The sequence below is a fragment of the Phytophthora cinnamomi genome, assembly GCF_018691715.1.
Source record: "Phytophthora cinnamomi strain GKB4 chromosome Unknown Contig0, whole genome shotgun sequence".
NCBI lineage: Eukaryota > Oomycota > Peronosporomycetes > Peronosporales > Peronosporaceae > Phytophthora > Phytophthora cinnamomi.
The window spans coordinates 960,470-980,283 of NW_027150933.1; the positions used below are offsets into that span (position 1 = coordinate 960,470).

Genomic DNA, 19,814 nt, shown 5'->3' on the forward strand with positions numbered 1-19,814 from the left:
CTTTGATTCCCGCACTTGTCCTGCTTTGCGACAACTTTCAAAGAAGTCGTCGATTGCTTTTACTTGCTCTCGCGGCAGTGGCCACTGCCGCGTGACACAGTACTTCGTGCCCGGCACGAGATCAATCTCGTGCTGAATGCCCTTATCCTGCGGAAGCTCCGCAGGAATCTCTTCCGGGAGTGCGTCTTTGTACTCCCTCAACAATTCGTAATAGGGACTCGACTTCAGCGAGTCCCAACCTTGTTCCTCGAAGCGCTCTCGCTTCGTCTTCGCACTGAGAGTGTCTTCACTCTCAGTGGTACGTCCCATGAAGAGCTGTCTCAGCTCTTCGCTCTCGCTCTCCGTTCTTTCGCTGTTCGAAAGATCGCAAACCTGCTCGATGCGTCCATCGTGCAAGTCGCGTGTGAAGCGCTTCCAGCTCATGGCTGGAAGCGAAGTCAGCTCCGACGCGGTTGTCGGAGGATTAGCGAGTTCCATTTCACGATACTGGAATCCAGTATCGGTGCGCGTCAAGACGCTTAGCGTCTCGACATCCGGCGTCACCCCGCAGTCTGCCCAGCAGACTGGGCTTGTTGCGTCTCGGTCCCGGACCGAGACTTGCGCAGCGTTCTCCGCATGCGCCGTCTTCTTGTTGTGCGGAGCCCGGCTCCACACAGTTGTTCTTCTGGTCCAGGCCCGGCCGTGGACAGTTGTTCGCCGGCGGACCCTGTCCGCGGGCGCGCGGTATCAAGCCCGGCTTGACCGCATTTTCCTTCGTGCAGCCCGGCTGCACGGTAGTGTGTCTCTTCGCCGGCAGACCCTGTCTGCGGGCGCGCGATATCAAGCCCGGCTTGATCGCATAGCGCTTCGTCGTGCAGCCCGGCTGCACGACAGCATGCAAATTGCGTCAGTGCGGTACGTTTGCAACCGTCCGCACTGTTTGCAGCGTCAACTCCCGGAGTTGACACGCCTTCGTCACCTCGACGCCATTCATTGGCGGAGCCCCTCATGACCGAGGGTGCGTCGGCTCCGGGAGCCGACGCGTCGTTGTCGACCTGACCTCTTCGGGTCAGGGACTGTCCCTTACACGCTTGAACGTGGGTGTTGGTTCCCGGAACCAACACATCTTTTTCTTCTGACGTCGGCAGCATTGCCGACGTGGGTCTCACTTGTGCGCGCCCTCGCGCACTTCTTGGGCACTCCGGGACAGCAGCATAAAGCGCTGTCTCGACTGGTGAGCCGCGCGCACCAGCAGGTGCGCGCGCTGCGGTAACAGGGCCATCGCTCTCTGTTCCGCTGTCGCGTCCGAAGCGCACGAGCGTGCGCTTCTTCCAGTCTATCACCGGATCATGCCGTGCAAGCCACGGCATGCCCATTACCACGTCGAACTTATCGTCCAGGTCCAGGACGATAAAGTGTTCGATAAACACTCGTTGTTTGTACGAGAAGCGCACGTTCACGACGCGCTTCTTGGTCTTCACGATGGCACCTGTTGCCAGTCGTACCTCCAGAAGACTTCGAGGTGTATCTACCTCCTCGAAGTCAAGTCTCGGCAGGCTTCGTAGTCGAACAAAGTTGTTCGACGCGCCTGAATCTACCAAAGCTCGAAGAGAGTCACTCGCTCTCTTTGAGTAAACCTTCAAGATGACTAGGTTTGGCCTGTCATCTTGTTTCTTGCAGTGAGAGCTAGTCTCACTGGGGGCTGCAGTCCTCAGTGTCGCGTGCCCGATGTCGGCACGCGCGACTGCATTACCAGTAGGGCGCCCCGCGCCTACTGGATGTTCGCGTTTTTTGTTGGTCCGCGGCGATGCCTAGCATCGCCACGACGGTCACCTCCAGGGGGCATGGGAGCTGTGCACTCCCGTGCAAAGTGACCGATCCTTCCGCAACGGAAGCATCGCACGTTGCATCCCTGCTGCTGGTTACCAGCAGTTGTTGCGTTCGAGAGGTCCATTGGTTCTGGACCTCCCGTCCTCGCTACCGGGCGCGATTGCGGCCTCGGTACGTTTACATGGATTTTAGCCTGCCGCAGGCTAAACTCTTCTTGCATGGCAAGGGTGATTGCAGCTTCGAGAGTACTCGGGTACTCTCGGAAGAGATTGGTCTTCACGGGCCCATCTCTAAGTCCCTTCATGAACGTGACGACCTTAGCCGCCTCGTCAATTGGATCGGTCACGATATTTGAAACCAAATATCGTGCGCGCTGCGCGTAAGCATGGACGTCATGCTTACCCTGCCGAAGGTCGAGGAACTCCGCCCTCGACCGGAACTCGTTTTGCGGGGGCTCAAATGCTTGTCTGGGCTTCTGTTTGAATACTTCGTACGTGCTGAAGCACGTAGGATCGGAGAATCGGCGTCCATACGCCTAATTCCTTGCGCGTCCGCCAAGACGGGACATGGCGAATGCGACCTTCGACAGCGGGTCGACGATGCGTCGAGCCGCTATGGCTGCGTCGAGCTCGACAAGCCACCGGAGGAGAGGCTCGCCCTCTCTTCCCACGTAATTGCTTACGCTCAACTTTAATGGTTGAGCACGCGGTGTCGTCCCTGACGATGCCGTTACTGAGGAAGCAGCATCACGCTGCTCCTTCATGATGAACCCCAGAGCGACACCATGTTGCTCCGTCGGCGATAGCGTACCCAGCATCGTAGCTATCGACGCTTCTCCAATGACTGTTGACAGTCGTTGAAGGGCTTCCCACTCTGGGTCAGACAGGTGGGGGCAGTCAGCGCGTGCGACATGCGTTGCGGGCGTGTTGGAGCTCTCCATGGGCACCTCTGTGCTCATGTGGTTCTCGGCTCCGCGTTCGTACACCTCGTACGAACGTCAAGCAGTCGGTCGTTGGACGGACTACAAAGTGCCACCAGGTGTAGTGGGTCTAACTTGACTCACCACTTTAGCTTACACGTTGCGCTACGTGTATGAGGAAGCGTAGGCACTTAGTATTTTATCTGTTAAAATCACAAGTGGCTTGCAGCCACTTGAGCGTGTATCCCCGTTACCCTCGCCCCCCCCCCAGCCACCGCCACTATTCTAGCGACCGCGAGCGCCTGTTTGCTCCGGCGGCTCCCACCCTCCCACCCTGGCGAGTACTCGCGCCGCCATGAACTGCAAAGCCGTCCAACGTCTCGGCAGACGTATAGCGCTGCCCGACCGTGCTCTCAACAATCGGACGTACGACTAACTGTAAGCGGTGTTAAGACGCAACGGGTGATGCTGGAGCCCCAAACGGAGACTCAGGAGCTGCTCGATACCGTTGACCGTGACTTGGTGGAGGAGTCCATACTCGCTGCGGATATGGCGACATCGGACGTACAATTCCTCTGCCTCACCAAGATTCTGTGGTGGGAGCATTTATCGATGCTGTCCTGATGTCCGTCTTGCTCCTGGTGATGTATGTCTCCTTGGGGCCGCTTCATGCTGCGTTCTTGAGGTATCTTCTGTATTCTGTTCCTTGTGGTCGGCCATTGCTATCTGCTCTAGAAGTCTGGGAAAGCACTGCTAAATGAATATGTTATGCTATTCGAAGAGGAAGTCCGGTTGTTTGAACCAACCAGTAGTTTTGAGTACTCAACTTTGGTGCAACGAATTCTGAAATATTCATTTAGGGTTTATGCACCTTTTCATTTCCACTAATAGGGTTTTCTTGACTGCTTTTTTATATTCGTATCTGCGAGTCATTCGTCAAGATGCTGTCAAGTGTGCGGTGCAGGCGGCTTGGAGTGCGCGCTGCGCCTCTGCTGCCCCAGGGGCGCGCCGGCCTGGCCACGATCTCGATCCGCAACGACCGCGTGGCGCTCTGGAAGCAGGAGCTGGAGCGGCAGCAGGCGGCGCTGGCACAGGCGACGGAGCAGGCTCGGGCGCGCGGGGAGCCGCTGCAGCTGGCCGTGCAGTATCCGGGCGAGACGCCGGGCGCCTTCGCCTTCAGCGGCGTGGCGGGCGTGTCCACGGCCATCGACGTGCTCAAGCAGATGCAGCAGCTGGGGCTGCCCAAGTTCCAGGCGCTGGCGGCCAAGGTCGAGGACTCGGGGGAGCTGCTGGACCTGCGCTCGCCGCTCACGCGCTCCGGAACGCTGAGGCTGCTCGAGTACGGGCGTGATTGGAGCTGCTGTGGAGGCTAGCAGAGAGATTTCTGACTGTGTGGGTGGTTGGGTGATTAGTTTCTTGAGTGACGAAGGCAAGAGCGTCTTCTGGCACTCGTCGGCACACGTGCTCGGACAGGTGGGAGGGTTTTAATTGGAGGTGGGTGGTGTCTGTGGTGGGGATTAATGGGTGGTGGTTTTTATCTGCTGTGAGTGTAGGCTCTGGAGGAGAAGTTCCAGGACAAGATCCGTCTTACGGACGGCCCGCCGTTGAGTGAGGGCGGCTTCTTCTACGAGATGTTCCTGCAGGACGGGCTCACTGTGTCCGAGACCGACTTTGACGAACTGGCACGCAACATTAAGAAGATTGTCAAGGCTAGACAGCCCTTCGAGAGGCTGCAGGTGACGCGCGAGTTCGCGGATGAACTGTTCGCTTACTCGGACTTCAAGCGGGATATGCTCCACAAGATCCCGGACGATGAAGCCATCTCGCTGTACCGTTGCGGCCCGCTGATTGATCTTTGCCGAGGCCCTCACGTTCCCCACACTGGTACGTACACCATGCGTGTTTGTATTTTGTCTGTGTGCCGGACTGCTACCTGCCCTACACAAGCAGACGAGAGTGAGGGTGCAGCTAAAAGTTGCTGCTCTCTCTAGCTGAGCTTTATTGGGTGCTCTCCCCGCCTGGTCCAATATCAACTCTGTCTATCGAACGACTCTCCACTCTCGTAATGAGTGCTGGCGAGCTACACGTGGGCAAACATGCATGATATTCCGTTATATCCAGCCGTGAGCCGTGAAGGTTAGGGAGCTAACGTTGGTATTTCTATTCTCTGTTGAACAGGCATGCTCTCGTCATTCGAGATCACGCGATGTGGCGCATCGCACTGGGAAGGAAAAGAACTGCTGCAGCGTGTATACGCTATTTCGTTCCCGAACAATGCGCAGCTCAAGGAGTGGCGTCACCTTCAGGAGGAAGCGAAGAAGCGTGACCACCGGCTTATCGGGCGCGCTCAGCAGCTCTTCATGTTCCACCCTCTCAGCCCCGGATCATCTTTCTTCCTGCCCCATGGCACACGCGTGTTCAACACGCTGGCCGACTTTATCCGCGGGGAGTACAAGCGCCGTGGTTACGATGAGGTCATCACCCCTCTGATTTTCAAGAAGGAGCTCTGGGAAACGTCAGGTCACTTGAAGAATTACCACGATGACATGTTCATGGTTTCTCAAGGCATTGATACTGGCGACGAGGGATGCGAAGGACATGGTCACGACCACGCTCACGGTGAAGAAGAGTACGATCAGTTTGGGCTCAAGCCTATGAACTGCCCCGGCCACTGTTTGATGTTCCGCGAGGCAAAGAAGTATTCGTACCGAGAACTGCCTGTGCGCCTTGCCGATTTCTCGGCCTTGCACCGCAATGAAGCGTCTGGTGCGCTTACGGGGCTTACACGCGTTCGTCGATTCCACCAGGACGATGCCCATATTTTCTGCACAGCTGCCCAGGTACAATCGGAGATCTCGCATGCCCTAGACTTCATCAAGCACGTGTACGGCATCTTTGACTTTAAGTTCAACCTGCGCCTTTCGACGCGTCCGGAAAAGTATATGGGTGACCTCGAGCTTTGGGATGACGCTGAAGACCAACTTCGTCTCGCCCTGGATGACTTCGGCCAGCCCTGGACGGTGAACGAAGGCGATGGTGCGTTCTATGGCCCCAAGATCGACATTGTTGTGACGGATGCCCTGAAGCGTCAGCACCAGTGCGGTACGATTCAGCTGGACTTCCAGCTGCCGATCAACTTCGAGCTTGAATACGATGGTGCTGATGGCGAGTCGCACACGCCTATCATCATTCACCGTGCAGTGTTGGGATCGATCGAGCGTATGATGGCTATCCTCATCGAGCACACTGGTGGCAAGTGGCCTCTCTGGCTCAGCCCTCGACAGGTGGCTGTGCTGCCAATTGCTGAGGCCCACCGTAGTTACGCTCACGAGGTGGCAAGCAAACTGCAGACAGCTACGCCGCGTGGCCTGTTTGTGGATGTGCAAGATGGTAGCAAGACGCTCAACAAGCGCGTGCGTGAAGCGCAGGTTGCGGGCTACAACTACATTCTCGTGGTCGGCGACAAGGAGCAAGCAGCACAGGAGGTTAACATCCGTACGAGTGACAATCAGGTGCATGGCGCTAAGCCGCTCGCGGACTTTATCGACGATATCAAGGCCGCTATCGATCGTCTGGAGTAGCTGAGACGATATGTTAGACAGCTTGAAGTGGTTGGTGGACAACTACTCCACAAGCATTTCGAAGTAGACAATCAACATGAAAATGCAATCCTCTTTTTGGTTAGTGCTAACGCGTTGGTGAGAACTCCTCGGGGATGTCAGGTTCAGGAGCGATGGAGAGCTCGCCCACTACTAGCTGGTTGAGTGCCCGATTGCCATCCCAACCGCCGAAGAGGAAGAGATGGGGGCCTACCAGCGTGGACGTGTGACCGTAGCGGTTTGCCACCGCCACCCCATAAGCAGTGACTCGGTGCCACTCCATGTTTTGCACGTCCAGGACTCGTGCGTAAGGAGACGCACCACGTAGTTCTCTTTTGTGCTGCCTCTTGCGTTCGCGCTTCTTTCGGTTTTCCTCGCGTTGGCTGGTACCGTTATTGCTGCTTGCAAGGCGTTGCTCTCGGTCCTCAAGTCGAACGAGCTCTCGGACTTGTTTGTCCCCCATGAACAGTGGAGTACGCTCTGTACCAGACCACCCGCCCAGCAACACTGCTAGCTCAGCCCCACTGCCAGCTCCTGCAAGGTTCATCGACTGACCAAAAGTGCCAGGAGGATATTCGCCTACCAATCTGGGACGACTCCACGCCATCGATGCAATGTCGAAAACGTGCACGTCCTTGTTGTACACAGGTAGCGCCTCTGGTATCACGGTGTAGCCGCCATACAGAAGCAGTGATGGCGGTCCACCTTCTCCATTGCTCGAAAGGTCCACCATTGACAGGTTTTGGCGCGGGGTGGGTGGCTTGCCCGAGCATTTCGGTCGACGCCAGGTGAAGGTGGCCGAGTCAAAAGCCCAAAGATCGTTCATGCTCTTCTTGCCGTCCCAACCACCGAAGATGAACATTTTCTCGTCGTCCACCGAAGCTACTGCATGTCCGTAGCGTCCAACTGGGCAATCCGTCGTCCACTGCACTTGCAACCACGCCATCGCACCTAGGTCAAAGAAGAACATATCGCGAAAAGCTTCGCCTCGTGACCCACGGCCTCCGAAGACGAACATCCTCTCGCCACCGTTGAGTAGTAGAGCTGAGTGGCCATAGCGGGGAGTTGGTAACACAACTGGCGGATCCATTTCGCCTTCATCTATCTGCTGACGTCGTCGAGGTTGTTCCTTCGGGAAGACCACCTCTGCCCACGTCGACGTGCCCAAATCCAAGCGATGCAGGTCGTTCAGGTACACGAAGCCACCCTCGCTGCCGAAGTAATGTCCGCCAAAGATGAGGAGTTGGGTACCAGCCAGCACTGCAGAGTGGCCACCTCGAGCGCTGGGCGGCTTGCCTTCTAGCGCGGGCATCGACCATTGCAGACTCACTCGACCAGCACGACTTGCCAGAACGTCGCTCTTGCGGTGAGTGCTCACAGCTCGTTCTTCCGGGCCTTCTTTCATCGAGGATTTTGCTCAATGCCAGCACCAGCGACCGCCCATTACAAGTGCCGCTTCGCTTGAAACGCTCTCACCAAACAAAGAATTGTCATCATCTTTTTCCATGTAATACGTAGTATTTGCATAAGCCTCCAGCACTATGCGCGACGTTGGAGGCCAATCCCGTTGACTTCAACAATTGCGCTCGTTTCTTCCTCGTGAATGCGATACGTGGCTCCTGTTAGTCGAGCTGCGACCTCTAGCGCTGTCTCTAAGTGCTTCGAGGTGCGGTAAGCCTTCGACGGCACGCGCAATTGGGAAGAACCTTGAGCTAACGCCATGAAGACGACAGCATTATCCGCGAGGTGCTCGTCAACGCACGTGCCGCACTGCACGTATTCGTTCAGCTTTGAGATTATCTGATCCGCAAAAATGCTCGCTGTGGACTCGTTCACATTGACCGTACGGTCGACTGAGATGATTCCACCGGTAGCAGTTTCCAGCACAACAAGAGCAGACACCGCAGTTCTATCCCTTGGTTTCTTGCCCCTGAAAGATTTCTTCTTGTTGTGAGTGGTTGCTGCAATAGCTTCGACGATACATTCCTCTTCGAGTTCAAGCTGCTCACCGTTCTCTCCGCTTCTAAACCCGTGGCCGACCGCTCTCTTCAATGCACTAGCGTAATGCTCGGCCAAGTTCTCATTTGCCGATGAACCAAACACTGTTACTCGAATGAATGCACGACGAATAGACGATGACGGCTCTGTCAAGTTGATAACTTGAAGCGTCTTCTCACTTGCAATAGGGTCCATGGAGACCCGCACTAGGCCACTGGGGTCACCACCGGGGAAAAACATACGCTTGCTCACTTCGACCTGGAAAGAAATTCCAAATCTGGTGAGTAGAGAGCGCAGTGGCACCTCCATAAAGTCTATCGTTGGGCTAAACCCGACGTGGGTGCCGCCTCGTAAACTTAACTGCGTCGAAGTATCACGGAAGGCCAGCACCGGTAGGGCTCCTTGCATCATAAGAGAAACGCTGCCACCCGTACGCGAGGTGGCATTAAAGACACCCCCTTTGTTACCCGCGGTCAGGAGTGCGGCGCGTGCGTCAAATGTGAGGTCTGTCGAGTTCAGCTTAGCCCCAGACAAAACTCCACCCGCTGACAAAGCGGCTACGAGCTCGATCGTGCTCAAGTGTTGGTTGCGCAGTCCAGGAGCCGTTCGATTCGCACGAATAGAATGTACTCGCACTGAATTGTGTGTCACAGCAGATAATGCCGTCGCCACCCGTAACAATTGGCCTCCACCCTCTCCATCTCCACCATTCAGTGCAATGGTGCCTTCAACCACCCTGTGCTCACTAGGCAATTGTGTCGACTCTACCGGTGCAGGCGCCTTCACTTCAGTCACCGACACACGGTCTCCAAGTCGAAAGAAATTTATGGCGTTCTCCGTCGTAGCTCGTGCAACTTCGTCTTCCGTAATTCCATAACACCTCGCAAGTGTCTGCACCACGGCTGCAAGATCCTTAGGCTCGCACCTCGCTCGCTTCTTCTGTCTCCCGGCACTGTACGGGTACATGAACGGCGCGTCGGTCTCGATCATCAGTCGGTCCAGTGGAATCTGCTGCACCATGTTCCTCACCGCAAGTCCGCGTGGCTCCATGCACACGAACCCCGTGACGCCAATGTGCAGCCCCATCCTCAGATACCTCCGCATCTCGCTCTCTTGGCCCGTGAAGCAGTGCACGACCGTCGGCGGCAGCGTCCCGCTCTCCACGAAGGGGTTCAGCACCTCCACGAGCGCCTCATGGGCCTCTCTCTCGTGCACAAACAGCGGCGTCTTGAGCTCGCAGGCCAGCGCCACCTGCGCCCTGAAGGCCTTGACCTGCGCGTCTCGCGGACTGTAGTCGCGGTTGAAGTCCAGTCCGCACTCGCCCACCGCCACCACGAGGGCCCCGTCCTTGCCCGCGATCAGCGCACGCATCTCGTCGATGGTCGAGCGCTCGTCGAAGCTCTTGGCGTCGTGCGGATGCACCCCCACGGTCGTGAACAGCGCCACGCCCGATGCAGCGGCGTGTTGCCTCGCCAGCTGCAACGCGCGGCGGCTCTCGCTCACGCTGGTGCCCGTGATCACCACCGTGTCCACGCCGGCGAGCTTGGCTCTCCGCAGCACCTGCGGCAGGTCGCGGCGGAACTGGCCGCTCGTCAGGTTCGCCCCGATGTCCACCAGCTCGCGTCCGACCATCACTCTGCTCTCCACCAGGTCAATTCGATACTGAGCTCGGCGACGATCGATGCGCATCAAAAAGTCAACCCATGTGTGGTGTACACCAAACAGACCATCACTCATAGATAGGGTTTTGGGGGGAAACCTGGTGTGGCTACACCATTTAGGTTAGGGTTTGGACGGATGCATCTCCCCTTCCATTGACCAGATATATATAATACATCAGAGCAGCATGTCGGTGTCGCTGGACCAGTCGGCGGACGCCGAGTTCCTCCGCTTCGTGGCGCGCTTCTGCGGCGTGAACCTGGGCTCCGCCGCCTCGGGCCGCCTGCGCGTGCGCCTGGGCAAGACCACGGAGCTGTACGAGGCCACGACCATCGCCAAGTACCTGGCGCGCTTCGCCGACCGCGAGCACGAGCTGCTGGGCCAGACGCCCTTCGAGCGCGCCCAGGTGGCCATGTGGGTCGACTTCGCGCGCGGCATCCAGCGTTGCCCCCCGGCAGCCTCGCCCGCGCACTGGCAGGTGCTGGAGGGCGCTCTGCAGCAGAAAACCTACCTGGCGGCCAACCGCGTGACGCTCGCGGACGCCGCGCTCTTCTACACGCTGCACGCGGCGGTCCGCGGCTTCTCGGAGGCGCAGCGCGACCAGTACACCAACCTCGTGCGCTGGTTCGACCAGGTGCAGCACACGGTGGGCGTGCGCGGCTTTCGCAACTTGGACGTCGTCAGCCTCGAGCGCAAACCCATCGCCTTCACGGCCTAGAAAGAGACGACGCGAGCAGGAGCAGGAGCAGGAGCAGGAGCAGGAGAGTGCAGAGGAGGCAGCGACGGACGGGGATAGATTCGCATCCAGCGAGGCTTAATTCTGCAGTAATAGGAGATGTGGGTGGGGTGCTACGTTCTCTGCCCGTGACTTTAGATATGATGCTGGTTGTCCATGTGATGTTGGTTCGTTTTGTGCTGAAAGGGTGGTTGAGTCAGCTTGTTGGAGGACGACAGCGCTAAATGCATGCGAAATATAGGTCTATTCTCATTAACACGGCATCTACAGCTCTACTTGGACGTCTTCCGCTTCTTGTTGGCGGACTGGCGCTGCTGCTTCTCGCTGATCTTCTTGGCCAGCGACTTCTTGGCCTCCTCGCCCTTGCTCCAGTACTGGCCGTCCCGCTGGCGGAAACTCGCCTTCGGGGCGCTTCCTGCCGCGTCCAGACTGATCAGCACCATGCGGTCGCCGATCTTCATGCCGCTGCGTCGGGCAGCAGCGAGCGCCTCGTCCTCGCTCGAGAACTCCACGTAGCCGAAGCCCTTCAACTTCTTGGTGTGGTTCCAAATCGGCAATCGGATACTGGTGATAGTTCCGCACGAAGCCAGCGCCTCGCGGATCGTGTCCTCCTCCACCTCGTAGGGCAGCTGCTTGATGAACACGGTGCGGCATCCCTTCACCGCCTTCTTGTTGGTGTTCTGGCTCTTCTCCTTGAGCGCCATCTCCACCGCACGCGGAGCCTCCGCCCTACGGATGGACAGGTATCTGTTGAACAGGTACTGGCCGTCCAGCTTCAGCGCCTTGTTCAGCGCGGCCTCATCGTCAAACACCACGTGAGCGTAGCCACGAGGTTTGCCCGAGTCCTGGTACCGCGGCATGCGCACCTCGCGCACCGTACCACAGGACGAGAAGTGCGTCACCAGGTCACCCTCGTTGGCTCGGTACGGGATGCCTTCCACGTAGACCGTAGCCTCCGTCTTGCGGCCGATCTCCTCCTGGAGCTCCTCGTCCTGCGGCTGCTCCACCCTCGTCTCCTCCTTCAACTGCTTCTTCTTCTTCTCCACTTCCTTCACCGGGGCCTCTTCTTCCTCCTCCTCCCCCTCGTTTTCTTCATCAGAGGATGAGGAATCAGCTGCAGCGTCCGGCTGCTCCTCGTCCTGCTCCGCCTCCGCCTTGGGCGCGGGGCGGAACATGGAATTCTCCACCTCGTCGTCCTCGCTGTCGGAGCCGCTCTCGCTGCTGCTCTCGGCGGACGAAGAGGAGGACGAAGACGCATCCGAGGCCGCAGCTTCCTTCGCGGCGTCGGCGTCGCGGCTGCGCTTCTTGCTCTTGAACAACGCGGGCGCCATCACTTGCAGTTGCGCTTTGGCAATGACGCTTCAAGAGCTTCAAGGCGTGTGCCCCAGTCAATATTGGGCGCCTTCTATTGGCTGAATATACGGACTTTTAATTTCGGCGAATAAGAGGACGGGGACCTGCACTCCCAGCTGTCGACGCACAAAAGAACAGCAATTGACCTCCAACACCAGCAATGAGCTCGGACGAGGAGGAGGAGGTGAAGCTCTACAGCGCGCTGGAACGCAACAAGAAGCGCCAGATGTTCGGTACGACTACTGAACCACTTGATAGCGTATCTGCTGGCGCGGGTTTCATTCTCTTCGGTGGTCTACAAGCCGCGCAATCGCTGTTCAAACTCTGACGTCCCTTGCTGCTCGCTGCTTTCAGTGTCGCTGTCGTCCTCGTCTGATGAAGACGGAGACGGTGACGAGAGCTTCGACGACTTCGCCATCTTGGAGACGCCGACCAAGAAGCGGAGGCAGAGCGCGTCGCCTGGAAAAGCTGCGGCGAAGAAGGGCAAAAGCCCCGCGAAAGCAGGTGGGGGCTGACAGTACGACAACGCTGGCTGTGGGAACCGGTACTAACTGCTGCTGCTACTGTTGCCTGCAGTAAGAGCACTGTCTGTCGATAGTGACGAGGATGACGACGACCTGTACACGCCCAGAGAGCGCGAGGCGGAACGCCTGCGGAAGCTGAAGATGGAGAAGGAGATCAGGAAGAAGCTGGAGAAGGACAAGGTGCTGAACCAGACGCGAGCCATCCTGAACAAGGTCTCTACCACCAAGAGGCAAACAACCGTGAACAACCTGGAGGTGATTTCGCTGGACTCCGAGTCGGATGATGACGGTGGAGCTGGTAGCCCTTCCGAGGTTGAGGTCGTTGCGCCTCCTCCTCCTCCCCAGTCTGTTGTCGACAAGGGGCCGCGTATCACGTTGCACATTCGCTCAAACGGTGGAGCCGTCGATGAGATTGGCATTCACAAGGTAAGCGCGCAGGAAGAGCACTTGGTGCTGGTGACAGTTGTTTGACGTTTCACCGTGATACATTTGCAGAAGGAGACGTTTGATCAGCTGTACATGAGCTTTTGCGAGATACATGGATTGCCACGATCTGCTGTGAAAATGTCGCTGGATGGAGAGCCTTTGTCACTCAGCGGTACTCCGGAAAGTGAAGACCTGGATTCAGGCGACTTAATCGAGGCCAAGGTGGACTTCTCCAAGCAGACTGCATCGAAAAAGAAAACCTACCTCCGCTTGCGGCTCGTGGTCTTCGGTAAGCGGTCAGAGGTCTTTAAGATTGACTCGGTACGTTTGTGATATATGTGCGCTTTGCATATTTATCGTGAGGATGCTGATGGTCATGGAGTTTTGTGCAGAGCGCGACAGTCGAAAAACTACATGCAAGTTACTGCAAGCGCCATGGCATTACAAACCCGGACGATGTCGCTATGAGCTTGCAAGATCAGGAGCTCCGACTGGAAGAGTGCCTACACCATTACGGTCTCATAGACCACGACGAGATCTCTGTCAAAGTCAACAGCGTCCTGCCTAGCCCGGCCAAGCCTCATACTATAGCTCTACAGCTCCGCTTCGCCGAGGGTGATCCTCAGACTCACCACATTATCCCGGTACGTTCGTTGATTGACAGTGTTCTTGTGAGAACATCTTCTCACTGTTTTTGCAAAGCAGACCTCGAAGGTACAAGTGTTGATGGCAAAAATTGCCGAGGAGAAAAGTTGCGAATCGTCGAGCGTATCACTCATGATCGACGGCGAGGAAATGGCAGCTTCCCAGTCCTTCAAGGTCAGTGATGGCACTCTGCCAGATTGATTTAATTCCTTCGTACTGAAAGTGTATTTGCAAACTTTGTATATGGTGCAGGACTACGATTTGGAAGGCGGCGAGCTGATCGAGGTCAAGATTGCGTCTTGAAATTGCCAGCACAGTTTTGATATCGCTTCGCGCCAGCTCTTAAATGTAAAATATCACAAGCACCCCGCATTTGCTGAGAGCGCCGATGTCCACTTATGTTTCGACTGGATCGGCAAACGTCACGGTGCGCTGCTCCTTGTGTTTAGCCTTCGACAGCAGCATCACCAGCATCAAGGCCAATACATGTGCAGCCAGCAGTCCGCCATACCAGACGGGCGCCCAGGGCGTGTCCAAGTCCAGGAACGGGTACGGCCAGAAGCCTTTGCCCACTGTGCCGTGAACGATCCACGCAAAGACCGCGTAGACCGACGGCCAGCCCATGATGAGCGGCAAGGCATCTCTCGACACTTGGTGTCTCGTAGCGAAGAAGTCCGTCTGCAGCAGCAGCACATTGGCCCCGTGTTGGCAGTAGCTCACCCCGTTCAGGATCCTCTCTGGGTGGCCCGTCCTGACGGCGTACGGGTACAGCACGGCCCACACCACGACACAGATGAGCAGCGAGCCCGCGAGACACACGTCCAGCAGCAGCTCCAGGTCGACCCAGTGCAGGCCGCCGTCTCTGACGATCCTCCGGCGGCGGGCGAAGGGGCCGCCCGTGCCGTCGTCGTCTCCGTCCACCAGCGCCGTGTAGCTCGCCGTGCGCTCGTCCAGCCGGCGCTGCAGCTGCCGCCGCGTGCGCCACGCCGCCATCGAGAAGTACGCGCCTTGCAGGACGAAGTTCCAGGACGTGTAGAAGGCCAGGCAGCGGCCCCGGGAGCGCCACACGTCGCAGATCTGCACGAGCACGAAGAAGGTGGCGGCGCCGGCGCGGAAGGCCAGCAGCGCGCGCAGGGACCAGCAGCTGCGCGGCTGCAGCAGCCCCGCAGCCTCACTGGAGATCGGCAGGCGGTCCACGCGCCCGGAGCGCCGCGTGGCCAGCCAGAAGGACGTGCACAGCGTCGCCACGAGCTCCGCCGCCACTACGAGCGTCTCCCATTCCTCGCGGCCGAGCGGCATGGCTTCCAGAAATGATGGACCGCGCGCTGATTGGCCGAAAACCGAAACAGAAGTTGAAGTTGGCTGCAACTGGCGAAAGCATGGGCCTTTTTCACAAGAGTTAACCTTCCGCCATGACTTCCGTCCTGTGATTCTGTGCAATGCGCCACTGATGATGCAAGGGTGAAGAAGCTGGCGGAATCATACATGCTGCCCTTCAGGTTGTTTGTCATTGTACAATCTGCAAGCGACGGCAACGGGCAGCATGGCGGGCGTTCTGTATGTGGCGGTGGTGTCGCGAGTGCTCGACATGGCGGACGCAGCCTTCCGGTACCTACCGAGTTACCTGCGCGGGTCGCGGAGACGCAGCATCTACACGCCCAAGGAGGACGCCAGTGTCGGTGCCTATGCTGGGGGATCGACCTCGCGCCACGCGACGGCCACGCCTTTTGGTCGCGTGGACACCGCCACGCCACGAATGGGCAAGAGAAATGCTGGGACCAAGATATCCATATAGGAGAAGGGAGAGCAGCGGAGACGCGTGTGTATGACGATGGCTAGTTAATCGCAATAAAGTATTGGTGCTTGTGTTCATTGTCCGACAATGAGGAACGACGACGTCCACTTCCTCAGTACAGCTACCAGTTTTGTCGCCTCCAGCACATTCTTCGAGTTGCCTAGCAGCTTGAGGACTTCGTCGCACCGATGGGCGAGAGCTGCTCCACTTTCTCTCTCTTGTCCAGTGGCGACCTGGCGGAAGAACCCCATGCAAGCCCCGCGCTTGCCTTCCCAGTATTCCGGATCTGGGTCAAGCCTCTCCAGCACATCGAATGCCTTGGCGGCATAATAATAATGCTGAGCTTTGTAGCAGTCGTTGGCGATCTGCTTGAGTAGCGTGAATGCAGCCACCGAGTTCTCCATCCGGAGGTAAACTTCCCACGCCTGCGCGGCACGACCGTTGTAGATGTAGCAACGCGATAGCCAGCTGCAAAGCACGAGTTGAGAACGCAACTCGGCGCTCTGCACTCGAAGCAACACTTCTTCAGCCTCGCGATAGGCGCCAGTGGCTGCTAACGCCACGCCGTAGTTCCAGTTGAAAGCGTCGTCAGTGCTCAAGTACGTGGAGATGGAGCTGAGGTACACATTCGCATCGCTGAACTCCTTACGCAACATGAAATACGACGCCATGCACTGGCGCCCTGGAATTGTGTCGCAATCGTCAGGAGATGACCCGGCCGCGTTGAAGTATTTCTCGGCGAGAAATATGTGTTCCTTGGAATGCGTTTGCTCGCCGATAACTGCGTGCAGCACGCCCTTTATTGCGCGCTCGGGGGTGGACTTTGGTTCTAGATCCTCCACTAAAGCAAAGGCCTTGTGATATTCACGGCGCTTGAGATGAAGCAGAACCAGATTCAATTGAGCCTCCTCGATGTGGCCCACCATAGGGCTCAGCACCCGTTCTGCAGCTGCACCATGCTTCTCAATGCCGTTTGCCTCTCGATCAGATGCACGAAAGATGGCCAAATTGTGCTGCATCACGTCCGTCATGGCCGATTCGGAGTGTGTTGACAACGCATGAGACGAATCGATCGCTCCTTGAGTGCACGGATGATTAGGAAATCGCCGTGCGTAGTCGTCAAGAATGGGCTTCGCCTCACGAGCGCTGTATACACGAAAGTTGCAGCTCGCCTTCAAGTTGGTGGCGAAAAAGCTGTTAGGGTGGCCGATCAGGTACACAGCCAGCAACTCTAGAGCAACATCGTCGTAGCCTAGCTTGAAGTAGCACAGCGCCAAGTACACATGGAGTGCCGAGCCGCCTTCTTGACTCCCCTTGCTTGATTCCGAGAGCAGCCTCTTGTAAATCTCCGCTGCCTCCTGGAAATTGAGCTGCGCGAAGCTTGTCGCCGCTAGCGCTAGCTGATCCTCCACCGAATCCCTCGAAAGTTGTTGATAGCGATCCAACAGCGCCTGCTCGCCGTGCTGTCGCCTGTGTGCGAGCAGAAACAGTAGTCGATTGCACAACGCGCTCCGAGAACTGCTCAGAGCTGCGTGTTCTGCATCCTCGAAGTTCTGCAGGTAGAACAAGCAGCAAGCGCGGCTTAGGCGCCAACTCTTCAGATCTGTTGCACTCGCATCGCCGCTCGAAGCAGCTTCAATTAGCTGCTCGAAGTGAGATAGAGCCTCGCCAAAGTCTCCACTGTGGAAATGACAATACGCGGTCCACCAAGTGTTTAATCGCCACGAGCTGAGATCATCTCTTTCTGGAGCCTCCTTCTTCGTGCGGGTCCGATCTTGGTCGCTGTCCTGACGTCTCAACACTCGCAGCAGCGTCAATGCCCCTACAAAATCTCTCCTGTCAAGGTACGTAGCCAACTCGAACGCCTTGTCGCGTGCAGGCTTCGACCTCAGTAGCACCTTTTCCTGGGATTCCCTGTTGCTGCCTGCTGTCTGCCTCGGCTGTCTTGCTACAAACATCCTAATGCTCGTCCGTGTGAGTGCTGGAATGGAAGGCGTCAGAAGTCGCCGTATCTACATTTTGAGTTAATTCGTTAGTTCTCTTTCGTTTCGTCGATCGCTTCGTTTTGCTGCGTCTTGCTTTCTTGATCATCCGCGCTAGCACTCGTAGATGAAGGCCTCGGTCGGTAGAACTGCGACCCCGACAGCGTAGCTGGTCTGGCATTGCCAGCAATTGCAGAGCGAGTGCCATAAATGTTGAATAGAGGGGGCAATCCTTGTGGGGTGCCGCCGCTCTTGGCTTCTTCTTCATGAGTTTGCAGCTGATCGCCGGGTGATGGTTCTGATAGTTCAGTGGAAACCTGCGAGTCCCGGCGGTCATTACGGATGCTTCCAGCGTCTATCGAATCCTGCGACTGACTTGATCCAGATAGGCCCGGAGAGGGATCTGTTGCTGCGCGAATAAGCGCAGTTACTTCAGTCTCCTTCTCGGTCAGTTCGGATAAGGCCTGCGAGTATTCCTTCTGAATCGTTGTTCTCTTGCTTTGCAATTTCGCAAGATCACTTGTCAACTGCTGCTGCCTCTCCGTCATAACCAGCTTCTTTTTGGGGGATGGAGTCCTGTGCACGTTCCACGCGAATAGCAGTAAGGATTAGTACGAACTACAATCCTCCTTGTCGTTGTTGTGCATGCACGTACGTCTGAGGTCGCCCGTCGTGAGACTGAATTGCCAGGTCGTCTTGTTTAGACCGGAGTTCATTCTTCAGTTGTTGGATCTGAAAAGAGCGGTATGTTAGCCAGACGAACTCATTAAACTAGACAGCAACAAGATAAAAACAGTACCTTCGCCTCCAGCTCGACAATAGACCGCACTTGAGAAGGGGCCTTCGGGTCAGCTAATATGTGCTGAATTGCTCGTTTGAGTCCATCGCGTTCGTGTTGCAGTTCGGACCGCTCCTTACTCGAAATCTCCTCCTGTTTGGCAGCATCAGCTTTCACCTTCTTGAGCTCAGCTGCAGCTTCGGCTTTAATCTTTGCCAGCTCCTCCCCGTGCTTCTGTTTCAACGCCTCGTTCTCTTTACGAAGAGTTTCCAGCGCCTCTTCTGCCTTCTCCAGCTTCTTTGACTTGTCCTTCAGCTCCACCTCTTTATCCAGTATGATTGTGCCGTACTTCTTTTTCAGCTCTGCGAGTTTGCTGTCAGGGGCCGGTACATCGGGGCGACGACGTCTCTTGCCAGCCGCTGTAGACGATGGCACTTGCGATCCGCTCTCTGGGACAGGCTGCGTGGCAGGGGTACTGGCAGGATCAGTGGCTGGCTCACTCAATGGCTGACTAGCCTCGTCCTCATTCAGTTGCTGGCTACTGGTCACCCGCCGCACCTTCTTCACAGGTCGGGGACGTGGTGGTGAGCACACCACCTTCGTTGGGCTCTGCGTGCACTGCGTCTCCTCATGGGTGCGCTTGCGCGTACGATCAGCGACCGACATTTCATCTGCACTCATTTTCGCATGAAGCTCTTCGTTCTGTTGTGTCAGTCCGCTTGGCCTGCAAGCACAGCAAATGCAGTTAGCCGTCTGTATGTCTTCAAGCAGATGTCCCCACCAAAACGTACAATATCTCGAGCCTGTACGAGATCTCCGTCACTTCTGATAGATAGTATAATACAGCATCGTAACGCGTTAAAGGCTCCTCTGCAGCATGAAAAAACAAGCTCAGAGCTACAAGGAACCTTTGGAGTCGGGGGCGGTGAAGTGGACCACCCCGCCCTTCTTCAGCGCCGTCTTCCTGCGGTACCCAATCTTCACGCGGTCCACCCAAGTCCCGTAGCGACTACTTCGCATGCACCCCAACGCAGATCAACCGCCGACGCAGTGCGTTAGACCACAGGCCCTGGCAGTCAGTCGCAAGCGACTCCACCTACCTCTGGTCCTCGATCTCCACGATGGGCTCTCCGCGGCTGTCCTTGCCCTTCAGTCTGATGATGGAATGCTGTACACGCGGAGGGGGACAACAGATCGTCAGCCGTAAGCGTCGGCAGGGCGATGCGAACGGCGTACCAGGCCGCTGATGAAGTTCTTGGGGATGTGGAGGTCGCAGCGATTCGCCACGCGGCCGACGCAGTGCTGGGAGCGCGAGAGGTCGAAGTGGTCGGGCAGCGACGACCTGTGGCCCCTGGAGAGCAGCACGAGCCGCCCCCAGGGCAGCAGCTTCGGCTGCGGAGGAGGAGGAGGTGACGACGCCATCGCGAGCTCCCAGCAGCCAGCGGCGGGTTCGGGCGATTCGCGCCAGTATTCAAAACTGAGCCTGGCGGGTTGAAATCGCCTGCAATAGTAATCTGACCTGGAGAACTTTCTACGTTTTAGCGACACTGATTCGCTGGAAGAATTCGGTTGAGTGCACCACACTACTTTT

General features: G+C 57.1%; 8 protein-coding genes across 11 annotated transcripts; 3 read left to right on the top strand and 5 right to left on the bottom strand.

Moving 5' to 3' along the window:
* Window positions 1-3,669: 3,669 nt before the first annotated feature.
* Window positions 3,670-6,309, top strand: IUM83_01893 (Threonine-tRNA ligase; the record flags this gene model as incomplete). 2 transcript variants are annotated; one of them, XM_067925781.1, is made up of 6 exons in its annotated part: window positions 3,670-4,067; window positions 4,141-4,201; window positions 4,282-4,612; window positions 4,720-4,814; window positions 4,907-4,936; window positions 5,011-6,309. In XM_067925781.1, 6 exons carry the CDS (start codon window positions 3,670-3,672, stop codon window positions 6,307-6,309), a joined length of 2,214 nt encoding a protein of 737 aa, XP_067800567.1. The 2 variants fall into 2 exon arrangements, with proteins under 2 accessions (XP_067800567.1, XP_067800566.1); XM_067925782.1 differs by lacking the exon at window positions 4,720-4,814 and having other exon boundaries at window positions 4,907-6,309.
* A 106-nt stretch (window positions 6,310-6,415) lies between these two features.
* IUM83_01894 (RNA 3'-phosphate cyclase) lies at window positions 6,416-9,957 on the bottom strand (the record flags this gene model as incomplete). Its single annotated transcript, XM_067925783.1, has 2 exons — window positions 6,416-7,538; window positions 9,251-9,957. The coding sequence occupies 2 exons, from the start codon at window positions 9,955-9,957 to the stop codon at window positions 6,416-6,418; spliced, it is 1,830 nt and encodes a 609-aa protein (XP_067800572.1).
* A 214-nt stretch (window positions 9,958-10,171) lies between these two features.
* Window positions 10,172-10,702, top strand: IUM83_01895 (Eukaryotic translation elongation factor 1 epsilon-1; the record flags this gene model as incomplete). The annotated part of the gene is made up of 1 exon (XM_067925784.1): window positions 10,172-10,702. One exon carries the CDS (start codon window positions 10,172-10,174, stop codon window positions 10,700-10,702), a length of 531 nt encoding a protein of 176 aa, XP_067800573.1.
* Window positions 10,703-10,992: 290 nt separating this feature from the next.
* IUM83_01896 (31 kda chloroplastic) lies at window positions 10,993-12,051 on the bottom strand (the record flags this gene model as incomplete). Its single annotated transcript, XM_067925785.1, has 1 exon — window positions 10,993-12,051. The coding sequence occupies one exon, from the start codon at window positions 12,049-12,051 to the stop codon at window positions 10,993-10,995; it is 1,059 nt and encodes a 352-aa protein (XP_067800570.1).
* Window positions 12,052-12,233: 182 nt separating this feature from the next.
* IUM83_01897 (Ubiquitin domain) lies at window positions 12,234-13,971 on the top strand (the record flags this gene model as incomplete). Its single annotated transcript, XM_067925786.1, has 7 exons — window positions 12,234-12,306; window positions 12,428-12,577; window positions 12,650-13,023; window positions 13,093-13,344; window positions 13,416-13,667; window positions 13,729-13,842; window positions 13,921-13,971. 7 exons carry the CDS (start codon window positions 12,234-12,236, stop codon window positions 13,969-13,971), a joined length of 1,266 nt encoding a protein of 421 aa, XP_067800571.1.
* A 93-nt stretch (window positions 13,972-14,064) lies between these two features.
* IUM83_01898 (threonine-tRNA ligase) lies at window positions 14,065-14,967 on the bottom strand (the record flags this gene model as incomplete). Of its 2 annotated transcripts, none has more annotated exons than XM_067925788.1 (1): window positions 14,065-14,967. In XM_067925788.1, the coding sequence occupies one exon, from the start codon at window positions 14,965-14,967 to the stop codon at window positions 14,065-14,067; it is 903 nt and encodes a 300-aa protein (XP_067800563.1). The 2 variants fall into 2 exon arrangements, with proteins under 2 accessions (XP_067800563.1, XP_067800564.1); XM_067925787.1 differs by having other exon boundaries at window positions 14,065-14,520.
* Window positions 14,968-15,537: 570 nt separating this feature from the next.
* IUM83_01899 (Intraflagellar transport protein 56) lies at window positions 15,538-16,494 on the bottom strand (the record flags this gene model as incomplete). Its single annotated transcript, XM_067925789.1, has 1 exon — window positions 15,538-16,494. One exon carries the CDS (start codon window positions 16,492-16,494, stop codon window positions 15,538-15,540), a length of 957 nt encoding a protein of 318 aa, XP_067800574.1.
* Window positions 16,495-17,495: 1,001 nt separating this feature from the next.
* On the bottom strand, window positions 17,496-19,645 carry IUM83_01900 (SMAD/FHA domain; the record flags this gene model as incomplete). Of its 2 annotated transcripts, none has more annotated exons than XM_067925790.1 (8): window positions 17,496-18,021; window positions 18,101-18,177; window positions 18,245-18,682; window positions 18,782-18,947; window positions 19,015-19,048; window positions 19,132-19,232; window positions 19,324-19,391; window positions 19,460-19,645. In XM_067925790.1, 8 exons carry the CDS (start codon window positions 19,643-19,645, stop codon window positions 17,496-17,498), a joined length of 1,596 nt encoding a protein of 531 aa, XP_067800934.1. The 2 variants fall into 2 exon arrangements, with proteins under 2 accessions (XP_067800934.1, XP_067800935.1); XM_067925791.1 differs by having other exon boundaries at window positions 19,132-19,235.
* Between the last annotated feature and the right edge of the window lie 169 nt (window positions 19,646-19,814).